The sequence below is a fragment of the Lichenostomus cassidix genome, chromosome 1, assembly GCF_008360975.1.
Source record: "Lichenostomus cassidix isolate B80296 chromosome 1, HeHo_3.0, whole genome shotgun sequence".
In the NCBI taxonomy this organism is placed as follows: Eukaryota; Metazoa; Chordata; class Aves; order Passeriformes; family Meliphagidae; genus Lichenostomus; species Lichenostomus cassidix.
In genome coordinates this window covers 47,356,583-47,383,831 of record NC_139479.1, presented here as the reverse complement: position 1 = coordinate 47,383,831, position 27,249 = coordinate 47,356,583, and the positions used below count along the sequence as shown (strand labels likewise).

The 27,249-nt window shown below is 38.4% G+C and overlaps 1 protein-coding gene and 1 long non-coding RNA gene across 3 annotated transcripts in view; one reads left to right on the top strand and one right to left on the bottom strand.

The window, feature by feature from the left end:
- Positions 1-421: 421 nt before the first annotated feature.
- Positions 422-5,931, bottom strand: LOC146444622 (uncharacterized). Its single transcript, XR_014851574.1, has 3 exons — positions 3,405-5,931; positions 1,640-1,723; positions 422-1,541 (listed from the first exon to the last, which is right to left on the bottom strand). It is a non-coding gene; the product is annotated as an uncharacterized LOC146444622 (long non-coding RNA).
- Positions 5,932-5,974: 43 nt separating this feature from the next.
- The window catches only part of NDFIP2 (Nedd4 family interacting protein 2), a 45,407-nt gene continuing 24,132 nt past the window's right edge, over positions 5,975-27,249 (top strand). For both annotated transcript variants that reach the window (XM_085057897.1, XM_085057888.1), the window contains exons 1-3: positions 5,975-6,142; positions 24,117-24,273; positions 25,713-25,840. In XM_085057897.1, coding sequence (XP_084914023.1) covers positions 6,107-6,142; positions 24,117-24,273; positions 25,713-25,840 — 321 coding nt within the window. In that variant the 5' untranslated portion in view covers positions 5,975-6,106. The remainder of the gene's footprint in view (positions 6,143-24,116; positions 24,274-25,712; positions 25,841-27,249) is intronic.

The window sequence follows — 27,249 nt, the reverse complement described above, 5'->3', positions numbered from 1 at the left end:
TTAGGATAAATGCCAACACTTCAGACTTACTGACCTAGCAGTAAATTATTGTAAATACATATCCAGCTTCCTTCTGTTCCTGTAGGACAGAAACCATGCTTTGCAGTTAATAGTTCACAGCAATATTGGCACTGCAAGAGCATGGAGTTACTTGTGTATCTATTGCTTGGTCTTTCCTCTTCTGGTATAACAAAATGAATTCCAGATAACATCAAGGCCTTAACTGATTAGATTTTTTTTGCATACAGCCATTTGAAAATCAAAGTAGCTTTCAGATAAATGGGTTAACAAATGTTTGAATAATTTTTTCCCAAGGAATACACACTAAAACTGTTTTCTACTTAATCATGCCTTATTGATATTACAAAAATTACAAGTATTGCCAAGATCACAATGGAAGTATCTTGTCCAAATACGTCTTCATAACAGCATTGGGTTTATTCTTGCAGCATCCATCTGTATTTATTTTCAATGCACTAGGCCTACAGATGTCTTTATTTTCTACCATTTCCTCCATTTCTCTCCCAACAGATCTCAGAGGTTTGGGGATTGTTTTCTTGCTCTTTATTTTCCAACTGCAGGTATTTTCTCACATATTTCCCACATTCCTTCACAGTTTGGTGTATATTTACATTTTTTATTCTGTATTTCAGCTTTGCTGTCATCAGTTTTATCAACCCTGACTGACTTCTGCACATTCCATTCAACCTCACTTGTTAAATGACAACTTCAAAGCCATAAGGGGATTTTTTTGTTTGTTAAACATTGCATGTTTACATAACAGCACATGTTGGCAACTATCAACATCAGGTTTTTAACATCAGATCTCTAGCTGAAAACACACTGAAAAACTAGGCCATATAAATTTAAAAAAATTCTAGTTACTTCTTGTCTTTTGGCATTTGTGGTGTGTTAAGTTAGTGTCCACCGTCAGTGTTCATTACACACAAATATTTATATTTTATTACAAGGGATTTTTAAAAAAATATTTATAAACTCACAGATTTTTAAGAGAAAAATTAGTTTTAAAGAGAACTTCAAACTGCTACACACGTGTTTAGTCCTGTGATTCTTCTGCTTTAAACTGACTTCTCTCAAAGTACCCATGCCTCTCCAAAAATGGTGGGACTTCACAGGTCCTTTTTAGTCTGTTAGACCCTGCTCTGTCACCAGCAGCCTTTGCACTCATTCTTTATTCTCAATGTGTCACATTACATGGAAATATGACTTTTTAAGAAGAATCTACTCTGAGATACAAGCACACACTGACTCAGCCTTTATTTATGGACTCTGTACCATTTCCTCTAGACTTATGGCTTACTGCACAGAACTGGCTAAGCAATCATCTTGCAGTGGCAGCTCATTATGCTCTTTTTTTTCCCTGCAAAACCATTGAGCTGGACAGAAGAAGCTGTACTACTGCTAATGTGAGCATTGGCTCCCTGAAGCATAGCTATGTCTTTTTGAAAGATGATGTTCCTTCACTTCTGTGATCTCCTGCTTTAACTGTGCTTGTAGTCAGCAAAGGTAATTTACTTAAGCTGTAAAGGAAACAAAGAGAAGCAGGGATCTAACCATGCTACCAAGTTAGACATCCTCACATGCAATACACAGCTGTGAGTAGCTTGTCAGAACATACCTGAGCTCGTTCAAAACTGTCTCTGTGACTTAGCAGGAAATAGCTGTGGCAGTAAAGAAATCCATGCAGGCTGCAAAATCTGTCCTAGACCAAGGCAAATATTTGAGATGTTTCCCAGCCTGAGCTCTGTGTTGCAGTAATGATTTCTAAACCTGGTTCAGACATATCTGCATGGTATTTGGGCATATACAAAGACCAGATTTGCAAGACTATACACATGTATATACACACTGAACACAGATGATGACAATGTAACTGAAAATCTGTATTCAGCTACAAAATCTTAAAAGTAGCCTAGTGTTCCTGCTATTGATGACTCTGGCATTGCCTATGTTGCCTAAAAAAGGAGAAGAAAAGATGAAGAAAACCATGCCAAATTCCTGCTGTTTCTTTTTAAGAAATTCAGTCCCAGTGGTTTGTTTAAACCAACTTCCTGCTTAAAGTAACTATCTAAGCCCATATAGAGATCACAAATCTTGTGCAGTTTACATAACTAAGAACATGGAATTAAAAACAAATAGTTTATAAAAGGAGTTTGAAAACACAGAGGAAAATAAATAAAGTCAATAAATTCACAGCCTGCTTTAGGGTCAGTCCATGAGTAAATTAGGTACATTAATTCCATTAGAGTTCAATTTGGAAGAAAAATATTTATTTCTCACTGACATTAACTCTATTAAAGGTTTAAAAACATATGCTAAAGACATAAAACAAAGCTACAAAACCTAAAATTTTACTTCGTTTCCCAGGTTTTGGGTAGGAATATACAGCTTTTATTTTTAAATTCTTTATATGGTACAGCAAGTAAAACATTATAGTAACTGCTATATTTACTTCAAATAGTACAAAATTATAGGATAATATAAACATGCAGTATTTGGTTTATGTAATTTTGCTCTGATAAAATCAGCGTAGTCCTGAAATCTACCTACTCTGTAACTTCCATAAGAAACCTTAGAAATTTGAATAGGCTTTTACAGGTGAAGAAATGTAAAGCTAAATACTGTGCTTTTTCATTTGCTGGCCATTGACTGAATAATGAATGAAAAACAAGATTGGAATTTCCAACAGTCCTATACTGCTTGCCTTTGTGCAATTATGTTCAGACTTGCCTGAATACAGATGCCATCCTTCAAGTCAACTTTATGCAGAACTGGGCTTGCAAGAGCTATTATTACCAAGAAGATTCTTTTCTTGGCTCATTTTCATGGTGGAACAAAGTTTAAACTGTTGTAAACTTGCTGAGTAACAGCAATTAAGTTCATTTTTTCCTAAAAAAAATCTGCAGCAATACTTCTTTTAAATATAAATTTGAAACTATTTTGATTACATGCTATTTAGAGTACTATTTCTGTTTCTTTAAATACAGTTCTTTGACTAAAACCAGTATTCTGCAGGATCCAGAAAACAGTTCTAACCATTACTGTCATTGTAGGCCCTTAAGGTTTAAGAAAGGTCAAACTAAAACAAGTAGAACTTAAAACTGACATTCAAGTGTTTTACTCAACAGGACAGTCAATATGCTTTGTTCATCTGATTAGTAAAGTCCTAGCAGTTCTGAAAGACACATTTCCTACATTCAATATATATTCTGTACAAGAGAGTACAAGAGAAATATGGGCTCAGTGGAGAGAGTCCAACAAAGAGCCACCAGGGTGACGAAGGGACTGGAGCATCTTTCCTGTGAAGAAAGTCTCCACTAGCTGGGACCCTTAGCCCAAAGTAGAGATAGCTCAGAGGGGATCCCATCAACGTATATAAATACCTGAAGGGAAAGTGCATAGAGGATGGAGCCAGGCTCTTCTCAGAGGTGCTCAGAGATAGAAGCAGGACAATGGGCCCACAGAGAAGCACTGGAGGCTCCCTCTAAATATCAGGAATTTTTTATTTTTTTCTGTGACGGTGACTGAGCTCTGGCTAAAGTTGCCCCAAGAGCTTGTGGAGTCTCTATTCTTGGAGATATTAAAAAAATCTGGTCCTGGGCAACCTACTCTAGGTATCCCTGCTTGAGCAGGGGGGTGGGCCAGATATCCTCCAGAGGTCTCTTCCAACCTCAGCCATTCTGTGATTCTATGGTTTGGTGATGTGAAGGAACATTGGATTGCTTGCCAGTTGCCTTGCATTATAGATTAATATTATGTCATGGTCAAAACCTCTGGAACCAGACAATTAAATTAAAACATACAGATAACACTATTTTGAAAATACAAAGATCTGAAAGACATGCATGATTGTCCTTTTTCAGCCTTTCATCAGTAAAATGACATAACTTCCTATCCAGTTACATAGCTTAAAAAAAAAAAAAAATCCAGAAAGAATAAGAACCAAAAGAAGGGCATACTTAGAGCCTAAATTAGTCACACGGTCTGCTTTGATATTAGTCCCATAAGTGCACTGATATTCCTGAAGTAAAAGAAGTTTGGTTTCTGTATATAAGCTATTTCCCCAATCAAAAATTTGTCCCTAAGCATGAAACTTCCTCTCTACACACAGCTGTAGTATCTTCACTGAATCTGCTCCTTCCTCTATCGACTCTTTTCCCAAGCGCTATGGAATATTTCCAGTTTTCCTATTAAATACACTTTGGTTCTTGCCTACTGTCCTTTCTTCCCTTAAAAGACATGACTTGCATGAGGTCAGAACTGAAGGTTACGTCTTATAAATGCTTACTACATCTAATAAATGCTTACTCAATTGTATTCCAATATTTGCAGGCTCAAATTCCATTTGGCAGCTATCAACTAGTCGGAGTTTCCAGTACAGTGTATTGCAGAGTTGAGATACAACACTTGAAAAGCCATGGAGATCGGGTGACAACTTCCTGGGCTGAGATGTCACATGCAACACTTCAGAAAAAGTTTACTTTGGACATAATTGTTGCTAATGATACAGACGATGCTAGGAGTTAAACTGATCACATGAATGGTCGAAAGCCCATGTCCCATAAAATCTGGAAATTTAATTACGAGATTTTGGTAACTGAAACACACTGCAATACTCTGCAAAAACTTTCTTAAACTCAAGACGACCTTCACTAACAACTGCTCCTTTTAGGACAGCATAATTAAACATTCATTATGTATAAAGAGGAAAAAGGACAAAATGCTGTTAGGAAAATAATATTAATCCATTTCTAACCTGTATTTCTCTGCCAACCTTGTTTCCTAACTGCCAGGCCTTTTGATGTGCAACAGAGTTGTAGAAAGAACAAAACAAATACAACAAACAGAATAGGCCTGAAATTTACAAACATGTTTTTCTTTTCATTTGGATAGCTTTAGTAACTGCTCCATTGGCTAGGTATGGGCTTCGAGCAAGGTCCCAGGCACACACACTGAGTCTCATGCTTCCGCCTCCTCCTCCCTTATAATCCTGCCTATCTACACTCCCACCCCCATCCAGAAACCTAACTCCAGTAATGGAGCTCGCTCTCCACTTCTCTGCCCTCCCACGCTCACGTCCTGGCACTTCACTCCACTCCCACAAGTCCTCACCCAGCTCACGAGTGATGAGTGCCTTCACAAAAAAACACTTACCCTGCTGCTCAGGTCAGCAGGCAGCTATGTAAAGGTGATGACCTGAGCTGCAGGATAACGTTCTGCGTGCTGGCCATTACTGATAGCGAGAAGCCACTTTTGTGAGAACATTTGCCTTGCAGATCAGCTATACAGTAGCACATGCAAACACTCTCCACTGCAGCCAAGAGATGCATCTATGGCTATTTGAAGTTATTGCATGCCACAGCTACGCATCTGGCAGTTCGGGAACCTAGAAATGAGTCAGCCTCATCCGATTCACCTTTATGGGTGCAGGCGTTTTTAACTGGCTTTACTCCAGGAGGTCACAAACATCTGAACATTGAGTTTTAGGAGGAAGAAAGAAGAGGAAAATCACACTTTCTTGCCATAGAACGGTGCATTGCCTTCAGAGGAACAGCAGGCAAACGGACTCAGGACTCTTAATTATTTTAGGTAGATGCCTATTTAAAATCGCTCTCCGTGTGCCCAAGATGTCTTCTGTGCCATATTGCACATCTTCTCGCCCCGTGGTGATCAATAGTGATAAACATCTGGGCTCGGCCCTGGGCTCGGTTGTAAGAGCCCCCCAGAAGAGAGCTGTAAAGCGAAGAGAAGGGAAAGACGAGTTAGAAGACGAGCCGTTCTCGGCAGCCGCGGTGGAGCCGCCCCGAGCGGAGCGCGGCCCGGGCTGCGGGCGGAGAGCTCGCACGGCCAGCCCCGGGCCGAGCGGAGCGAACGCGGCTCCCGGCAGGGCGGGGCCTGCGCCTGCTCCACCGCCGGGGGCGGGCGGGGGGCGGCCGCAGCGGGGCAGGGCAGGGCCGGGGCGGCGGTGGCGCCGGGCGAACGGGCGGGGGAAGGAAGGAAGGAAGAAGCGAAGGACGGAGCGAGCGACGCGGCGCCAGGTCGGAGGAGCTGCGGCCGCGCCCGTGCGTGTCGGCGGGCGGCCAGGATGGATCACCACCAGCCCGTCAGCCGCTACCAAGTGGTGAGTGCGGCGTCCCCGGCGAGGCCCCGCTGGCCTCCCCCCGCCCCCTCGGGCCGGCGCGGCGGGGCACGGTGCGACCGGGCCGGCCTTCCCCCCGCCCCGGCTCTCGGCTCCCACGCGCGGGGGTCTGGCACGGACCAGGACCAGGACCGAGCGTGGCCCGTCCCACGGAGGGGCCCTGACAGCCCGGCCTTGCTCGGGCGGCCGGGGTTGCCCCCCTCGCTCCCCCGGCCTCGGAGGGAGCGGCTGCCCGGCCCGCTCGGCAAGCTGCCTTTGCCCGCCTGCCCTTGCCCTCCCGCCGGCTCCTGGGCCGGCCGGTCCCGGCCCGGGGTCGGCGGGTTTTCCCGGGCGCCTCCCCCTGCCGGAGGGGTGGTGGCTCCTGAGGGAGCGCGGCCGAGGCAGGGGAGCGGGGCGCGCCGCGCTGGTGCGGAGCAGCCGGGGAAGGAAGGGGCAGGGGGCCTTGTCTCTGCTAAGTACGTGCCGCGGAGCGAATCGCCCAAACCGTGGGGTTCTAATAGCCCCTGGCTGTCTGGCACAGGGATAACAGTGCGAGGCCTGTAGGAAGATGAGAGGGAGGGAGGGAAGTGTAAAACGCAGGGAGGAGACTGACCTTCAGTCAGCCTCAGTTGTGTGAGTATGTTTGCACATGTACGAGCACACTCTTCTCAAGAACAGTCTGCAGCTTTGTGGGTCACTGAGACCAGTTTTTCTTTTGTTCCTGAACTTAACCACTGAAGTAATTATTTAGAATACAAAGATTTTCATCCTGCCTGAATTGATTGTCCTGTTTGTTTCTCGCAGTCATTAGTTTAATGTCAGTTACATAAATCTTGCGGTCATTAGCTTAATGTCAATTATATTCAAAATATATAAGCTTCTCTGATTATTTGGTGCAAAAATCACTTAGGTGTAGTCAGTCTCCTCGAAAGTTTCAATTTTATCCTTAAGTACCTTGTACTTTATGGCTTTGCTAAAAATATAAAGATAAGGAAGTCTGAAATCTTTGTTACTCTCTGTGATTCAAATTTCTGCAATCTTCTAGCTAAATCCTGAATTATTTATCTTATTGCTCGTGTTTTACAGCTTAAGCAGTGAAAAGAATGTCCACAGAAGTAATCAAACTTACATCTGTGCATGTGTAAATACTAATACTTAGATTGTTCCTGAGTTAAGAAAAATTATTAGGAAATGTTTTTATTATATTTGGAGTGTTAATTTTGATAGTCTTACAACATTTTAAATTTCGGTATGCTTTTGGGCACTTAGATACAGGGATTGTCATGGAATTGGTGAACACACCATGCACCCTGTGACGTATGCCTTTAGGATGGTACTTGGTCACCAACTTCTTTATGGGTCATTGCTTGCTAGGACACTTCTTTTCCTGTACCGTGTTTCTGTAACTTGAAATCAGTAGAAGTCCTAAAGTTATTCCTTCTTCTCTGCAACAGAGAAGGAAATTATTGGCAGAGCATTTCCCCGAGAATCTACAAATGCTATCTTCCCTGAGGCCTGAGGTAACCTGGGCATGTTTTAAAAGGCCTTTAAAGAATATGTTATTAAAGGCCAGACAGGTAGAAGGGAAACTTTCATGCAGTTACTCAGAGGAGTTAAATAAAAGACATGAAGAAATAATTTTTCTCTGTAATATTTTTGTCTTACGCTTGTTAGGAACTTCCAGTGATGGTGCTGATGCCCAGCTTTGGGTAAACACTCTTTGGTGTGGCCTTGCAAAAGGCCTTATCTTAATGTTTGACTGCATGAGTTGACTTCCTCAGTTTGCTGTGTATATTAATCTTTGTGGTCATTTGTTGTTAATCAGTCTGATGTGTTCCAGAGTTTAAAATACAGCCTTACTGATTACTGTCCCATAGGAAGGAGAATATTGTTTTGGTTTCTTTGTTATATCTGACTGCTGGAGACTCAGATTTTTGTAGTATTGTTTACTTACTGTTTTGGGTCAGAGAAAGGAAGGAACAAGGCAATTGCAGATACAGTTAATTAGCAGCTGATTATTCAAGCATGTGATCTTAAGTGTTGTGATGTATTTGCTTACATAATGGCTGTGATAGATACTAAGCAATAGATCATTGCAGATTTTATGGTTGTGTCCTAGTTATTAAAGACAAAGTAAAGGAAAGAAAAAGTTTAATGTGGCTAATATCACATTTTATGAATATTTTGTGAACTTAGTTTTATGAAATCTGGCCAGTTCTGCTATATTTGCTACATTATCTGTATTTTTTTTGTTTTTTTTTTCTTTCTCTCATGATTAATAATAAACACTTCCTGCTTTTACCCATTCTGCCTTTACTTCTAGCTGATCTGTTTGACTCTATTCAGGGCAAGTTCTCTTCTAAATAGAAAGATTTCTAGGTGTATATTATTATCAAAAGAATTAATGACTTGTGTTTCTGTTCCTGGCAGTAGCACTTCAGTGAAGTTGAAGGACCTATCTTTCTCTTTATATTTGTGGTTTCTTCAAGTAAGTTAAACTAAAATATCTTAGATTGGCAGGCAATTTAGTTTTGAGTTTCAGCACAGAAAGCCATTTTTTATGACTTCTTATGAAACAGAAAATGTCTGATCATAAAGCTAACCCTCTGCTTATTTTTATCTCTGGAACTAACTCTGAAGCTTCATTCTTCATCTTGTTCTTCTTTCTGTGTCTGCATTTTATTTACAAAGCAGTTTAAAGTGTTCAAACTGGGCAGCTGGTACTTGGAATTGCAGCAAAGTAAGTGTTGAGAGCAAAGAGCAGGCAGTACGTCAGCATTACGTAACTATCTGCCGTGGGCATGTGTGATTTGTATTGCTCTCTGCCCCTCCTCTTTTGTCTCTCTCCATAGGGCAAAAAGACAAATAATTGATGGGCAAGAATTTGTCATGCTTCCCTGCAGGAGTATGACATTAGAAGTAAATTAGCCAACCTTTGTTGGCTAGCTTTACTTCCTTTTTTCTTTTCCTTAGTCACTTGCATGACTGCATTCCTGTTGGTAAGTGACTTAAATTTTATATTTGACGGTCCTTGGAGGTAGAGTCAGTTCAGCTGTATCACATAATTATTGTTGTATTTTTTTCTATTTCTTCTCCTATTCTGCTCTTTGTTGGATAAGGCATCAACTTTAGGAAAATTATAATTAAAATTCATCAGTAGTCATTCTCCTGATTGTTTTTACCTTCTATCTCTTCGTCATCTGACCTTAATAACATTACTGTCTTGTCTGAAACGTCTGCTCCTAGTCCAGCCAATGTGCAGAAAAAGTGATTGGAATGATACTTTGTAAATTTGTACTGAAACAAAGAAAAGCAAATGCAGCTGTTTTCTGCAGCACGTAAGACTGAGAGAGCAACTAAGCATTAAAGCTTGAGATTGCTTTTTTGACTTAGAAATGTGTTTTTCCAGATAACTGAGTCATGAGGGAAGACTTCACGTGCATATGAGTGATTTGGACACAGAAATTGTATTGAAGGCTTCAGGACTTGCAAGCTGTACTGGTCAAAGATTATAATAACCAGTCTTTCTTGTTTAAAATTTTGGGTTACCAGTTTGGGGTCAGGTAGTCTTGGGTGTTTGATTTAGGGTTTGGTCAGAGTTAAATAGGTAAGTGGTAAAATTGGTAGGTAACAATGTGGATGGAGCCAAAGGCAGCAGTCCACACACATGTCAGTTCAGCTGTTACTGAACTTGCCATGCCACTGTAGCCCTTGGGTTTGGTGGGGCTTGCAAATGATGTGTGAGGCAGGACTCTGAGATGGCAGCCTGATGTTCTATGGCACTATGCAAGGATAAAGAAATTGTTTCTAAATGGGATGTCAGTCTTGTACAAGTGTAAGTTGTGTGTGTGTTTTTAGAAACAGGGCTAAGAGATGAAAATTTGTACTGCAAACTGCTACAGCACAGCACAAACTCAGATCAGGCTTTATTTTCTGTACCTGTTAACTCCATTGTTGCTGACTCTTTACTCTTACAGTGTTACGTGGTTTTTACCTTGATCAAAGTCAAGTTCTTTGTAACTCTTATGAAAGTCAACCTACACAGGAAATGTGAACAAAGAAAAATATCTTCCTTCTTCCTTTCTTTTCAGGGGACTGAGCCTAATAGTGATTGGCAAATAAACTCCCAAGTACAGGTTATTCTATATTTTGGTATAAGACCACTACCTTATATTGATATTTCTACTGTATTTTCTCCAGTATTTATTATCTTAGGAAAACTCCTACATAATTGGTGTTATTGAACAGCTCAAGCTAGCTTGTGTTGGGGAAATTCTGTTGCTCTCCACAGATACGGGGTGATGTTGTAACTGGAAGATAGAATACTGCATCTGGAGGACAAAGTTTATGATACTGGAAAGTACTGAGGAAAGATGCATTAAGTGATAAGTGTTACAGTTGTTTGCTTGTGACAGTTGCACTGATATTTTTAATGAAATGAGATTTTTAATTTTCTCAATCATTGAAGATACAGTTTTTCATTGCATTAACTTTTTGCACATGACACACCTAGTATAGACTTCTAATGGCTTAGGAAAGCAGATGAGGATCTCCTGAAATGAGGTAAATGATGCTTTCAGACAATGATCTGTCCTTGCATCTTAGTTGTTCTTTTGGAATGTAATAACAGACATTTTAAATTTTTAATTTATTTTTGTAACACCTATGACAAATTTCTCTACAAACAGTAGTTTTTTTTTCTTGAAGGAATAGCTTTAATATTTTAGTAAACATTTTTTCCCTATTTTTTATGAAGCATGCTGCCACAAGCAAAGAAGAAAAACTATAAATGTTTAGACATTTGCAGACACAGTAGGGATGCAGTTAATACTTAAAGGACTTCTTTTTTTGCTTTTTAGTTAAGAGTCCATATACTTTCTCATTGTATATGAACAAGGAAATAAACTTCAGATCTCTCTGTATGTTGCTCCTAAGTAAAGGTGATGAGGTACTGGACAGGTACAATACCTTTTGTATAAATTTCAAGCAGGGTGGTTTAACTGTGTATTGCCATTACTGTCATATTTTTTTAATCTCTTTTGGAGGGCTACAGACAAAACATCCTGCTCTGCAACTGATTCATAGGACGAAACCTTGGCTTACTGGTACACCAGGATTATCAGTGGTTACAGTAATTTTCTGGGTTTTTATGTGGGCAGTTTGCTTTCTTTTTGGTGTGGACACAGAATGACCTAAGCTATTTTGCACACAAATTGGCTTAGTTTTATAGGGCACCAGTGTTAAAACAAAAAAACCCAGAAGAATATGTAGAACCAGCAAAATGTACCTGGGTTGCTCCAGTTGGGTTTTTCACCAAAGGTCTTGGTAGGCCAAAATCTAAGGTTGGATCTGTACGAAGGCAGTACAGGAGGAGAGGTTGGCAACAGGACTGCCCTTTCTAGTGGCAGCTCTTAGTATGGCTGATCCTATCTTGTGAAACTGGGGGATTTTTAGGTTCTTGAAAGATGCATGAAACCCAAAGAGAGGTACCTGATCTGCGCAGTAACATGAAGTCAGGTGATGTAAAAAGGCAGCTTCAGGCTGTGACATGCATGTCACATCTAGTAGGTCTTCTAATCCTATTAGGAAAATTCACTAACATGAATAAAATGACTTCAAATAGAAGGGTTCTGAGCAGGAGTCAGCTGTGTTGTGGCCAAACTTGAAGTTCTTTCTGTCTTACTTTAAAAAGGTGAAACTGTAAGCCCTCTCTCAGCTTGTTTGTATCTGAAAAATGTGGTAGGGGCTACATCAGGATAATCTCAGAAATCGAGCACTACGTTAATACAAAATGTTAGATGGAGCAAATGAGTTACTTTTGACAAGTGGCTAATTATAGGAATATTTTGCAACTTTCTTCCCAGTGACAGTGTTGACAAAACAAGGAAGATGTGGCAACCAGTAATGTTATCACACCTAACCTTGTGAGACCTCAGTGTTCAATTTACAGTCATAGATTTGAGTATTTTTTAAAGTTCCGTAGCCTCAAATCTCCTTCTAGATTCCTAGCTATTTTGGAGAGGGGAATGAACAAATGGACATTCGGGGAAGCCATTTTCAAATGAAGACGAAAAGTAATCCTTAAGAGATGGAGTAAAAAATGAAAAAAAACCCAAAAACTGGCAACTTGTTAGGTTGGAGAGGCACTGCCAACTTTTCCTACTGAAACTGAACTACTACAGAGCCAAGACTGTGGGTTTGAGCTGCCTCAGGCTTAGGTCTCCCACTTCCTGGACAAGTACTGTCACAAGTAGCTGATTTTAGTAAATTGGGCACCCCCTTCACCAGCTGTGTTTTTTAATGAGAATGACTAACTTTTTCTGGTTTTTGCTTAAGTCTTGTCAAGCAAGGCCCAAACTCAGAGCATGCCTGATTTACAGTGAAAGTGAAAAATAAATTTCCATTCTAACATTTAACTGTTTATTCCACTTAAGTATTGTTTCCATTATCATAGGCTAAGCTAGCCTAAAACTGAGATAGTCTAACTTTCTCCACAACCACTCCATAGCCAAAATATTAGATATTGAGTCATCATCCCCAATCTTATCCATGGCTGTGCTTCCAGCTGTGTTTGGCATGTGCAGAACAATTTAGAAAAAAATCCTCTGAATTTTGAGTGGTGTAGACTCAATAAAATCTGGTCAGTAAGCTGTATATTGCTTTATTTTTCTTTGTAAACCCTTTTTTTTTTTTTTTTTCTCTTTAATTACTAGGTGCTTGGCAGAGATTTGTTACCTTCTTACTTGTAAATTGTGGATTTCCAGTAAAAACAAATGAAGAAAACGTTGGTCTCCCCACTATTGCAGTGTAACTTAACATATTCACAAGCATGGTTTGTCCATTTTAGCTTTGAATGATACTTTACTTGTTAAAAGTAATCCTATTAATGTTCACTGATGGTTCTTTTAGGGGAGGTCAGAATCCTGTCCTTGGAAAAGGTGTATATGTAGCTTGATCTGTTGGACATGTGTTTGCTTTTCCCTGATTAATCTGAAAAGGTTATGTAGAGCAGCCTTGAGGAAAGGTTATTGACAAGAGGATACTTAGAGTAGCAGTTGTTTCCTTACTGCAGGAAATAAGTTTACAGTTCTTTTAATGTGGCACAAGCTCGTGGTTAAACATTGCTTTGGTAATTGTTTGTGTAATTAGCACTTGTTCATCTTTGAGGAATAAGTGATGCCTTTAGTAAAACATGAAACAATTGGCATAGGGGTTGAGGGTGATTTTGAGGCTGATTGTTAATTTTGATCATGGTACTTAGGAATCAGTTGGCATATTTTGAAAATTCAGAGAAACAGTCCTTAAGGTATTTTTCAGGGAATGTACTGAAGCATTAAGGCTCTTTCTTAATTGAATCTCCAGAGTTGTGGTCATAAAATTGAGTTGCATCAAATACATGAAATAAATGGTTGGGAAAAAGACTTGCACAAGCTGCTTGCTCTTTAAAATCTGTTCCAAATTCTAGAATGAGTGCGTAATTCAAATAAATGAGCTGGCCACTAAAGCCCTGCAGTGCTGGCCCACAGCTGATGTGGAGCGGTGTGGCTTATGTGCCTTTCTCATGTGCCTCAATGTCTACTACTTTTTATTATTATTATTATTTTATTTTTATTTATTTTTGGGGTTTTTTTTTACCTCCTTAAAATACTTTCTATGTTTTAGTGGTAGCACTGATTTGGCCATGTTCTGCTGTCTTCCAAAGAGGTGAACTTCCTGGACTGCTGCTCTTTTGTTTTGTTCAGCTGCCTTATAATCAACCATCCTGCTGGAAAGTGCCTGCTTTCAGATGTGTGTATCACCTCTCTGGCAATTAAGAGGTGCAGAGAATTGTCCTTTGTGCCACGTATTTTGTAGGATTGTTTTACAATGCTCAGTCAACAGTCTTTAACAGTAGGGTTGAAAAAAGTCCATACTACCTGTTGAGACATGAACGTGCTTCTTTTAAAGGAAGGACCTTGAATGTTTATTTGTGTTGTGTGAGTTGCAAATCAAAACGAAAATCTTTTCAGTAGAGCCTGTTCTTGCAATTCACAATAAGTGTGTTCAGCTGTTGTTGTGTATGTATGTGTTTGTTTTAAGCTGTTGAAATTTCTGTCTGTATTATCTCTGTAAGTTGAGGACCTCAACTACTCCATTTCCAGTTACTAAGAAAATGAGTTATACTGAAAAAGTCAAGCACGATTGACCCACTAATAAGACTAGAGTTTGCTCTTATTGATTAGCACTATCCTCTGATTTATATTTTATTTAATTAGTGATTTCATTTTGGGCTACTGAGTCATATTGATGAATAGGAAACTGTTCTGCTTGGCTGGCTTTATTTAAGTACACATGCAATAAAATTGCTGGGTTGTCAATAAACTTGAGTATTGTTAAGTTTTTCATAGTTTTTCTGAAGAATTTTCAATGACACTTATGCACAGTGCAGGAGACACTAACTTGAGTCCTTTTCATCTGACTTCTTTCAAATCAGAGCCTTAAGGTGAAACTGTATGCTGCTTCTGTAGTTTAGTTTCCATAATGCATCTCCATGAAGAAATTCTTTGTTACTGCCTTGTAAAAGAAATTGACCATTTTAGTCCTCCTGCATTGTCTTGAAGAAACTTTTGTGCTAAAGCTAGAGCTTTCCCGTTGTACATTCAGATTTTTCGATCAGCATTGAGTTTTGCAGCCCAAAGGAATGTAGGTTAAAATGAAAGCTGGAACTAATTGTTGAATACTGAGTCTGCTTTTGGTGACATTTCCTAATTTTACAGGCTTTCCCGTTCCCTTTACTTTAGCAGTTTGCGTGTTGTGTATGTTCTGTGTGACTTTAAAGTGACCAGGATCTACTTTCTGTACTGATTCTACAAAGCTGCTTGTAAGTAAAGACACGACCTGTGACCGGTGGTTTGTTGAAGCTGTTGGTTGGTGGCAGCTGCCAACAAATCCTGAAGAAACATTGGCCATCATTAGGGAATATAGTGAGAATGAGCAGAGGAAATCTCATTGTACGACACATAGCACCTGCCTGTGTGTTGGGTACCTTATCCACCTTCGGTTGCTCACAAGGGGAGCTGTGGAAAGGGAAGTGGACTTCTGAAATAGGTGGTGGGAGCTGGAAGTCACCAACACTTACAGAGTCACCAAGGCAGTGGATAAAGCAGTTGTGGAGCTGTTATTCACCAAATAGAGCAATATTAAAACTGTAGAGTGCTCATTGAGGTTTGATTTAGAACATAAACTACACAAGGAGAAGCGAACATATGCAGTTTGTTAATGCACAAGATTTACAGGCAGATAATACTAGCAGATTCAGGAAAACAAACTCACATGCATCAAATCCGTAACAGATGAAAGTGGAATAGGCAGAGATGTACACTTTACCAGCTGTAATGGAACTGCCTTGAATACAAGGGAGTCCAAGGAATATGGATGTCCAGCTATTAAGATTCGTGTGCTTAGGTTGTGTTGGAGACAGAACATTCCCTTAGACTGACCTCTGGTTTCAGTAACATGCTCCTGTTTTGTTACAGCGTTTCTCCTATCTAGGAAGTATTCAGGAGGAGAACCTCATTTTATACTTTGTTGATAGACTTTAAACCAGTTCCTCAAGCTTCTCTCAAGTTACTTTTTGACAAACAGAAAGCTACATGATAGGTGGTAGTGTCTTTAGAACTTCTACATTTGGGAATAGATCAGAGTTTCAAAACCTCACAATGTACAAGCTTTAGAGTAAGCTTTTAACAATTCTTTTTTCTAGAATTTTTTTTATACTCTTGTGAAGATTTGAAAGTGTTCATCTCAGCCATTGTTGTTATTAGTATTTAGATACACCGGGTTTTTATTGGCGAATTCCACTATTAATTCCTATAACTATGCAATAGGAAAAACTCTTGGAAACTATGCCCAATTTATAATTTTACAATAAATCTGAAGCATATATCTGGATCATAAGAAAATTTCAATAATCAGAATTATTGCTGAATAATTCTTTAGTAGACAAGATGTCTAAAAAAAAAGTGGAGAGAAGTGCATATATTTTAAAGAATAAGACCCCACTTCTAATATCAACTTAGAATATTTAATTTTCTAAAAGAGTTCACATATTCACACAAGGTATGTTCTCATATTCATTCATAGCTCTACTTTTGCTGTTGATGTGAGGGATTGGAAGGAATACACTTTAGTAGAAGCCATAGGGAGTGAATGCAAGTGTGTATGTTGTGCTACTATATGTGTAGTTAATTGGTTAAATCTGGATTATAATCCATGTAAAATGAAAGAACAAGTAAAATGTTATATGTGAGTTAGTCTTTGAGATGGAGAGACAGAGAGACACATCTATTTAGATACGTCTACACACATAATGTTTTTATTTTCTTTTCCTTCAATGTCCTGATCACCATTGTTATTTGGTTTGGGTTTTTTTAAAAATCAGATTTATAAAATTATTTTTAAAATACCTTGAAAAATGCAATAGCCTTAAGATCCCAAATTAAAGGAGAACTCAGATAATTTAAGTATCACTTAAGTGCATCTGAAACACTTTCACTTTATTTTTGTACAGGGATATTCATTCTGGTAGAAAAGCCATTCTCTGCCAACTTATTTTTCAACAACATTCAGTATAAATCTCTGGATTGTTTTCAGTTGAAGTTTGCCTCCAGAGGTTCTGGGTTTCCATGGTATCTAATCCCTGTTTAACAGACACTTGGTATTTCTACACAGCTGTGGAATGACATCAATGGACTTCTGTTCAGTTTTTATGCTTCTAGGGCAGATTTTACACCTTTGACCCTCTGACATATTAACTATTGTTGAAAACTTTCTGCAAAGATGCCTCATGAAAGAAAAAAAAAACCAAACCAATCCGATTTGCTATTATGGAGGGATATTGCTAGAGCTGGGTGTTGGATAGTTGATGCTTGCCAAGTGATGGGATGGTGAGGAAAAGAAAATGATGTGCATCTGTTCTGTGCAGTCAGGAATTCTAATCAGATTTCATCGCTTAGTTTTAAATACATAAAAGCAAAAAGTAGCTGAAAGTTGCTATCCTTCTGTGTTTTACTGAAGTGCCTTAAAAGCTTAATTGCTTAGCATTTCAGTATTTATCAATCTGAAGGTTCACTAGTCTTTAGAGGATGGAGTTTCTCTGGAATGCTGTGGCCAGGACTATATTTCACTAGAGCATGCATTTGGTAGTGAACTGCAAATAGTTGTTTTCTTGCTAGCTGGTCTTCATGTGTTCATGGTAGATTGGTGTTAAACCAGGCATTTGAAAAAAAGGCATGTTGTAAACGACCTTATTTGTGGAGGATAAAGAACTGATACTGAGGACAAAACTAGTAAGTTAAAATACAATGTGATTAGTTTGGCCTATTTTCTCAAGGATTCTTGTATTCTAGAAAATCGTGAAATATTTCTTTCAAAAAGCTGTTATGGATATGTTTGGTTTTTTTTCCAAATAAACACGAAAATGAAAACATTTACTTTGCAGAAGGATTTATTTATCTCTTCTGCTCTTAAAATCATTCTTTAAGTGTAATTACAGATGATTGGTTTTAGTTTCGATTTTTTTGGTGGCTACTAGGGACCTAAATTTGAGCTGATTGATCTTAGCACTTGCCTTTGGCAAGTTTGCTGATGACACCAAGCTGTGTGGTGTGGCTGACATGCTGGAGGGAAGGGATGCCACCCAGGAGGACCTTGATAGGCTTGAGAGGTGGGTGGATGCGAACATCATGAATTTCAACAAGGCCAAGTGTATAAGGTCCTGTGCCTGGGCTGGGGTAACCCTCAAGGACAAACAAAGGCTGGGGGATGAGAAAGCGGCCCTGCTGAGAATGACTTGGTGTTGCTGGTGGATGAGAGGCTGGACATGACCCAGCAATGTGCACTCACTGCCCTGAAAGCTAAACAGGTCCTGGGCTGCATCCAGAGCAGTGTGGGCAGCAGGACCAGGGAGAGGATTCTGCCCCTCTGCACTGCTCTGGTGAGACCCACCTGCAGTGCTGCATCCAGATCTGGGGTCCCAGCACAGCAAGGATATGGACCTGTTGGAGTGAGTACAGAGGAGGCCACCAGCATGATTAGAGGGCTGGAGCAGCTCTCCTGTGAGGAAAAGCTGGGAGAGTTCGGGTTGTTCAGCCTGGAGAAGGCTCTGGGGATACCTTATAGCAGCCTTTAGTGCCTAATGGTGCTGTGCAAGAAAGCCAGAGAGGGACTTCTTACAAGGGCATGCAGTAACAGCCAAGGGAGAATGACTTCAAACTGGAGGACAGTAGGTTTAGATTAGATAGAGGAAAAAATTGTTTCCTGTGAGGGGTGGGAGGCACTGGAACATTTTGTGCAGAGAAGCTGTGGATGTCCCATCCCTGGAAGTGTTCAAGGCCAGGCTGGACGGGGCTTTGAGCAATCTGGTCTAGTGGAGGGTGTCCCTGTCCATGGTAGGGTGGTTGGAACTCTGTTATCTTAAACTCCCTTCCAACCCAGACCATTCTGTGAGTGGTGATTGTGGTTTAACAATATAGGCTTTACGTATTTCTCTAAAAAAAAAAAAAAAATAGTTGATAGTATGAGCTATTGATGCTATTAGGTGGCATTCAGAAACAAGAAACATCAAGTATTTTTCTAACAGGTTCAGAATCAAATTCTCTTTCAAGATCTCTTTTTTTTTGCCTTGAAAATCCCAAGCTTATGATTTTGCTATTTATGGATAAATAAATCTTATTTTTAGTTGACTAAAGCTGAAAAATGCAGTGTTTGGTTACAAAACAAGCATTAAATTTGCAGCCTGTATTTGTTCATGTGAAGTTATTTTTATGTAGCAAGAGATCTCTGCTTTCATGCCTCATTTGTAGAGAGCAGTTTAGTGCATTTTTACAAATCACTGCCAGTAGGCAAGTGTAAAAGGACTTCGAATTTTTCAGCAAATGAAAGCATCAGATGTAAGTAACACAGTGAGGTGAGAAGCTCCCTTTAAACTAATGAAGATGATAGCGCTTTTTTTAACCCACTCTTGGTTTCACCTCTCATATTTACAATGTTGTGATTTCTGTGGAATAAATACATGTGTACCAGTATGGAAGACATCATGGATCTAATTCAGAAATGTTAGCTCTTTTTGTGCACTGCACTGGCAGTCTTGAGTCTGTCATGCCTTTCCCTCCAATGCTAGAAGCTGCAATAAATGGATACTTTTGGTTGACCTTTTGTTATAATCTGAAAAATTGATAATAGAAGGCCAAATTAACTTTTACCAAGTGAAGATGACTTCAGTTGCCAAGAGTGTTGCTTTTTGTGAAGGAAGTGTATCAATGGACTGTTTTGCATACACAATGGACTGTTTTGTTTTTAACTTGTGTGGCAGTATCTCCTGCATAATTTTGTGCTACACTAAAGAAATTACAGAAGTAGCATGAAAAAAGCATCAGTTTAAAAAAAAAGGTTTTTTAAAATGTATGCAATATGCTGTTGAATGTGAATACACTGCAATAATTTTATAATGTAGTAATTTCTATAAATCATATTTTATGAAAGTAGTGAAGAGCAACTTTTGAAATGTAAAATCGGGTAAGAGAAATTGAGTGGTGTTTGTGTGTTATACTAGATGTGTGTTACATGACAAGAATTAGCGTTTGCTACTTCAATGCACTTTATCAGAGAACATCATTCTAATCTTGTTCATGTATAGTAGAAGTGACATAAAACATCTTATTGTATCCTTTTCCCCTGATTTTTTTTTTTAATGGCGTGATTGAATAACTTGCCTATATTGCCACTCTTGTTCAATCAGTCAGTTCTTCAGAAATGAAGCAAACTCTGTTTAGCTGGGAAAGCAAACTTCTGTAGGTCAGATAAAGTTTTTATTTGCAGGTAGATGAAAAGTGTTAAGTAGAGAAGGAGGTCTTCCACTTTTAGTTTTTATTTTCATATCATCAGTCCCTTCTCTAAAAGCTTCTGTTCTAAGCACTTTCTCGTGGGTCATGTTTCTTTGTAAGCTGTCAGCTGATTTCAGATGTTGCATCTGATTACTTTGGAAATAATTACACAAAATAACAGACTTAAGGAAATCAGTTGTAGAAGGAATAATTGTGTTCATTGTAGGAGAATAATTTCTTCTTTAAAGAATTTATTAATGTAAAAGTAGAAAATAAAGGTAGCTGTATTAATACAATATTTTGCTGCTGAATGGTCTGGCATTGGTTTTAACTTCTTAAATGAAATAGTGAGTCAGTATTTTGTAGATCTTTCCTGGTAAGGAAACTGAAGATAGTGTAGGGTAAAAATCATATTGAAGGAAATGTTATGTTTTCCTGTGCTGTGCACCCTTTAGTAGTTACCATGAGATTAAGTCATTGTCGGCAGAACAGCCATTGCTCCTCAACTGATTTTTGAATTTTACATGTCATAACATAGATACATCTTGAGAATATAAGCCTGTGATGTACTGTAGTTTGAGGGCTGCAAAAGCAGGGATTGAAATACTGACACTAACAGTTTTAGAGTAATGTGTCTAATAGCAAAGTACTCACTTTTTTTTTTTTTTTTCAATAGTACAGCTCCATATAGTCAGCCAGATACCCCAAGTACAGACTAAAACATGAAGGAAAAAAAATTCAGTGTCACCTGCTTTTAGAATGTGAGGGAGGGAATAGGAGAAGGTACTAATTTACAGTTGCATGTGGTTTAATAGGTCTTGGTAACTGTTTTGACCATAATCTTGACGAAAACAGCTATACTGCTTACTACCAAATAATGCTTCAGTGGGGGCTTGGGAGGGGCTGAGATAATTAACTGTGAATTCTCCTCAGTCATTTAATTAAAAAGTAGGCAACATATTCTTACAGTGGAAAAAGAAAATATTTGATACTATTTATATAATTTTAATGTTAAATGCTGCTTCACGTGACATTTAAGTGCATAGCATAACTGATGCCTTAAAACAGACTTTTTCTGTTCCTTTCTGGGTGTTTTTAGCTTGGTTTCTATGGCAATGAAACCTATGCAGAGTGTCAGGCCTCTTCTTCCCCTGTGTCCAAAAATAACTACTAAATTTACCGCCAGTGGAAGCCAAAATTAAATGTGAAGGGGGAGGCTCAAAAGTAGTCAGATTCATATTGGTTTCAAGCGAGCTCCAGAGAGGCATCAGTGCTCTGTGAAGACAAGGCAGAGTTGCTACAAGACAAAATGATATAACCACTGCTGTCTACCCTGCTGGTGTGGGCAAAATTTCCAGTTTACTGGAGCAAGTTCTGCTGCAGTTGTGGGGTTTTGCTATGGTTTTTTTTTTTTTTTCTTTTTAACCCAGTGAAGTAAACTTCTGAAAGGAGCTGGTTACTGCCTTGAGGAGAGAGTAGGATACAGGACACTTGAACAAGAACTAACAAAAGCTGGTTTGTGTTAATAGAACAACTTGTGTTTATTATTCTAGCTGTAAACACTCAAGCTACTTAATCCAATTCTTGTGGGTTTTTTTTTTTTTTAAATTAAAGGGGCTAGGATTTTTCTTTAAGTTGCTGTGTTAGGATAACCTTGGTGCTTTTCAGAATTTCTGAGAGGCCTCTATAATAGAAGAGAGAATAAACAGAAATGGTTCCTGAATTTAAGTCTTACAAAATAAAGACACTTTGAGTTCATTAAAGGGTATAATGGGTCTCTATTGTATGGAGCCCTTAGAATGGAATTTTTCCATTTCCTAATTGCAGTTGCTATAACAGTTGAATGACTTGATAACTTTGAAAGCAAGAAGTCTCATGTACATCTTCTTTTCTGATCTTCATGTTAATTCCATCATCTACTAAATTACTCCACTGTTAGTATATTATAGATAATTTGGAGTAAAACAGCTTTCAGGAAAGTGTGTAGAAGATGCAAAATTAAATTTCTGGGGAATGGCAGAGTGTTTTGTTTTGATTTTTTTAGGAGTAATATGTTCTTTGACCAATGATGTGCTTGTGGATCTCTGTATCTTCAGAATAGTGACAGCACTTACTGTGGCATGGTAGGGAAGAAAAGTTGCAGTGATTGAAGTGGAGGGTGACAGGAGAGGAATAATGTGAAGTAACAGAAATTGATTCAAGTTGACTTTACTTTTTCCCCTGCCCAAAGACCATGTTGTTGTGCTAGTGTAGTTACAACTACGTACACACCCCAAATGAGGGTCAGTGTAGCAGCCATTCGTGTAAGAACTATGCCAGTAGTGTTTTCTTATTTCTATCTAGCTAATCAAATGACAGTTTTATTTAAGAATGGGCTTATTTTGGCTATGTCCATTGTAATACTAGATTTTTCTTGTGAATGATTGTTCTTAATTTAGAACCATAATATTTGTAGCTCTCAGGTTGTTTTTCTGATCATGTTTGGTCTTTTTAGAGTTGAATGGTTTGTATTCTCACTTGCTTTCTGTATCCTAGAATATATTAGGTTATTTTAAAGTGCTTTTGTTTTCTTTGGTTTTAACTACTCTAAATGGCTAAAAATATTTCTCGTATTACTGCTGCTTCTGGATCACTGATTAGGCATTAAATGACCTGATTGCTCAGGACCCAGAAACCTTCAAAAACACCTATCGTTTCTCTTGAAGGTGACCTCTGAGCATCAGGTAACATTTTTTTTCTTTTTTTTTTTTCCTGTATTTTTAGTAATGTAAAGGTGACTGAGCACTGAAACAGGTTTTCCAGATAGCCTGTGTTGTCTCTATCCTTCAAGGCATTCAGAAGGTGTTTGGATGTGGTCTCATCCATCCAGCCATAGGTGTCTCTCCTTGAGCAGACAGGTTGAACTAGATGGGCCCAGAGGTCCCTTTCAACCTCAGTTATGCTGTGAACTTTGATATAATCTGCATATTAAAATAATTTTGATGTGGGTATTACACTGCTTAACAAGAAATTTAGCATTCTTCTCAGAATGCACTTTTTCCAGTAGTCTGATTGTACTTTGCCTAATAGGAAATAAATCGTAGTTACATTCCTGATATTTGTCACTGAAATAATATTTTTCTGTAGGATATTCATAAAAAAGTACCAATTTCAAATTACAGAATTTTTCTTTTAGATCTGTTCAACCTAATCTTATTTTTTGGTCTGGGTTTTACATGTGATGCTTCAGTTGTTGCATTCTAGGCATCTTATCTTGTAGTTCACACCACTGGCAGCTAACACTTTTCCTTTTAATTCTAGTACTCTTTCTTTTTAAAAGCTTGCTACATTCTAAGCTCTATCAAGTTAGCTAAAATAATCAAAAATGTCTTCTCTAAGAAAATATATTAGCTGCTGGATCTGAATTCCACAATTTTAATCAACAGTTTTCTTATCCAAAATTTTATATCTGTATATGCTTTACTGGCTGTGTCTTTTTCAAACTGCATCTTAAGCAAAGAAAACAAAAACCAAAAAAACCCAAAAAAAAACTACCCAGCAAGCAACTTGAAGCTTTGTAGGGAAAGGATTGTTTCCGGAGTGTGAAGAAAAGCAGAATATTTTGATAAGTCTTAGAATTTACTCTTTGACAAGATGAAAGAGAATGAAAAATGAAAATCTCAGTTACAGAAGTAGAAATGTGCCTTAATTTTTTTTTCTTCTAGATCAATACAATAAATGATAGCATTTCTCACCTGATGCATTTTAAAATAAGTTAATACATTTTATGACCGTCTATATGAAAAAAATGTAATGGTGTTAAAATATTCATGTAATAGTATTTTCCCATGTAGTAAACATTGAAAACTTCAGATTAAGACTCTCTGAACATCACTGATGAGAAGACAACTATATCTGGGAAAAAAAAAAAAAAACAAAACAAGGCAGTTAAGATAATCTTTAGCTAATTGCTTAGAAGAATTTAGCTGGACTGCTTGAAGTGGTCACGTGCTGTTTTGTAAATGACTTGTTTTGCTGATGAGAGTAACCTTGTCTCTTTTTGAACAATGTCTCTGCAAGTATTAGGTTGTCATGTCCCCTGAATGCCTCTGAAATGTGTGTGTTTCTCTCCTAAGCTTCACAATGAGGATGACCCCCCAGAGTCTTCAGCTGCTGAGCAGCCTTCGACATCTACAGAGACTCCGCAGCCTCCGCAGCCAGCAGCCTTACCTGAGGCAGATACTTCCCCTCCACCTTACTGTAGCATAGCTGTGGAAGCAGCTGCAACCTCAGGTATTATTCTCACATAGCAGCTTGTCAGGGACGAGTGTGTATGAATCAGCACTCGGTTCAAAGTGGTCTGATGCTGCAGTATATTTTTTTTCTATGCACACAATTGCATTAAAAAGCTGTCCTTTCACGTGTAGCCCTTTGGTTTGTTCAGTAGGAGCACACTTGTAAATTACCTTGATTGTTCCAAATTGCTAGACTAAATGGATATTCATTAATTAGTTTAATAAGTTTTACTTAAGTCTGCTTGTAGTTCATTTCCACATTTAATCTCCATCTTTGAGCAGTGTTCCACTATTAGACCTCATTAGCAATTTTCATTGCCTCTTTATTAAAAAACCCTCAGACTTCTTAAATGGTTTAGTGAAATATTTAAATGGTTTTGTGAAAATATTCCCATGAAAAGCTTAATTTTGCTTTAAAGATTCTTGATAAAACTTACCAGGAAAAATGAGTAACGGGTCTCTATTCACTGCTCCCTTTCTTAGGAGATTGAGACTTTTCTTGAGGATATAGGAAACTTTACAGCAAGCATCACTGAAGTTCCTGTTTAAGTGAAGTTGCACAGATTTGTGTCTCCCATGTGCCAAATAAATATTTTAGAAGTAGCTGCCAACCTAATTTTTTTAATGTTGGTTAAAAGAACAGTTTCCTGTCCCTGTTCTTTGAGACAGTGTTTGCAAGTATAATACATAGCCGTGTGGAATTATCCCTATATATAACATCCTTGTGTTGGTGTGCTGACAAATCTGTTGACCATGTGACCTGTGCTGACAAATCTTTACCACGTAAGCAGCCTTGTAATGAGCTACTGCTGGCTGTAGGAGGAAGCTCAAGGCATATTTTGAGTAGTTTTGATTAGTGTTGTTTATAATTCTATTCTGTGTGGTGATGTTTTACTGTTACAACACAGAAGAATGAAGTCGGTCCATTTTGATGGAAGAAACGTTTTAAAAATAATGTGTTGAAATTGAAATCTTGGAAAAACTGATTTTGAGAGAGCAACTGGACTTGGCAACAAGGCAACAATAATAAGAATATAGCATGACTATTACCAGACTGAAGTAACAGATTGATATTGATTCTTAAAAGCTTTCCCCCCCCCCCAAGATTTTTGTGTATATGTATTTTATATGATAGGATAAAAAGCATTTGGTTGGAATGCCTAGGGATATAACTAAATAAATATGATTTTTTGTTCATATATTTGTTGACTCTTTTCCAGCATCTGGGTTAAGGTTCCTGCCTTGGGTAGCAGCTATAAGTACCATCAAGCTGTTAAGTTTTTCTTTTAAAAATATTTTTATGAACTTAAAATGCAAATATCCTCAGTTTCAGCCTCTGTAAAAAAATGTACTTTGAAGGTAAATAATTATGTGCATGTGAAAGTTAATATTCTTGATATCTTTCTGGTTTAAAAATAACTTCTTTATTTTAAACAGAGACACACAATGAATTTTATCCTGTACCACCTCCATACAGTGTAGCTACCTCTCTTCCTACGTATGATGAAGCAGAGAAGGCCAAAGCTGCAGCAATGGCAGCTGCTGCAGCTGAAGTAGCCCAGCGAGTAAGTGATATAGTTCTGCTGTATTTCAGTTTTGTGAAATGTGTTAGGCTAATTATTTATAATAATTTGGCCCATATTGTGACCCATTACTATAATAATGGTGGGCTGATGATTTAAATATTTTGGATGTTTAGGTTTACATAGATAATGTAAGTTAGTTGTAAAGTACAATGAAAAGCACATCATATTCATTCTTTTGAGAGGTGTAGCTGCTGTCTAAACACCTTTAAAAGCCAAAGTTTGCCCTGTTTTAACAATTTATCCAGTATTTAATCAACTCTTCATTAAGTATCCCCTACTAATGTTACTTTGTAGAGTTATTGCTGATATTTAATGTTTTAGATGGTAAAAAGAAGAGAATTACCAAAGACCTTTAGAGAGGAAGGGAAAATTCCAGCAGTCTGGAAGGGTCATGATCCCAAATCACGAATACCATTTGTAAAAGGAAAGGTTCCTGTTTGATCTTGGGAAACTTGAATACTGAAGTTCAAAGAAATGTTCCAAGTACTTAAAAGAAAAATGCCCCTACATGAGTTGTGAACACTAAATAGGCATATATTCAGTGTTTATAGTTTTGTAAGAATTAATCTTATGAAGAATACAGTCTTCAAAATAGAAGATTGGTAGCTGCAGTTAGTGATGAATGTTAGTTTTGTAAGCAAATTTCTTCTTTCCTCTCAAGTTTAGGAATGTGGAAATTCTGCTGCTTGGTAGCATTGACCATAATATACTATACCCAAAAAAGTGCTTTCACTAAAAATCTTCTCCTTGAGATCAAATTTGATTGCATTTGATAAATACTTAAAAATCTTACTGCCTGCAGTCTGCTTGTGACTGGAAAAAAACCTCTGCTCTCAGCAGGAGGCAGGTCCTTCCTTGACTGCTGCATGGTGCTCACAGTACACAACATTCACTTTAAGGTATGAACAGCTAAAGTTAAGGTGGATTTGTGTAACATCACAAGTGAAGGTGTCACACAAATCTGTTTGAATGCTGTAGGAAACTGCAGAGATTTGAATGGTTGCTTGCCAAGTTTCAGCAGTTGAGGGAATGATCTCCATTGTAACATTTTACCTGCTCTAACGGGAGCATGGATTCTTTGTAGTCTGCCCTTACTGCTTGTCACAAAAGTAAAATTGTTGCTGAAATACTGGTCCGAATGAAACCCTTATTCTGGAATTAAAAACTTGGAGCATTAACAACCCAAACCCTAACTTTTAGAGTACCTGTGATGCTGCAGACAGGATGTGCAGCTCTCACAAGATTCTTGTTTTAATGTCTTCCATCTAGAACTCTATGAAGCGCAAATTTTAGACACACAAGCAATCTCCCTTGACAACTCAGCCTGAGGTTGAACCAATTTCAAGAATAAAGCTAAGCAAAACAAACAAAACCCCAAAACAACAAGT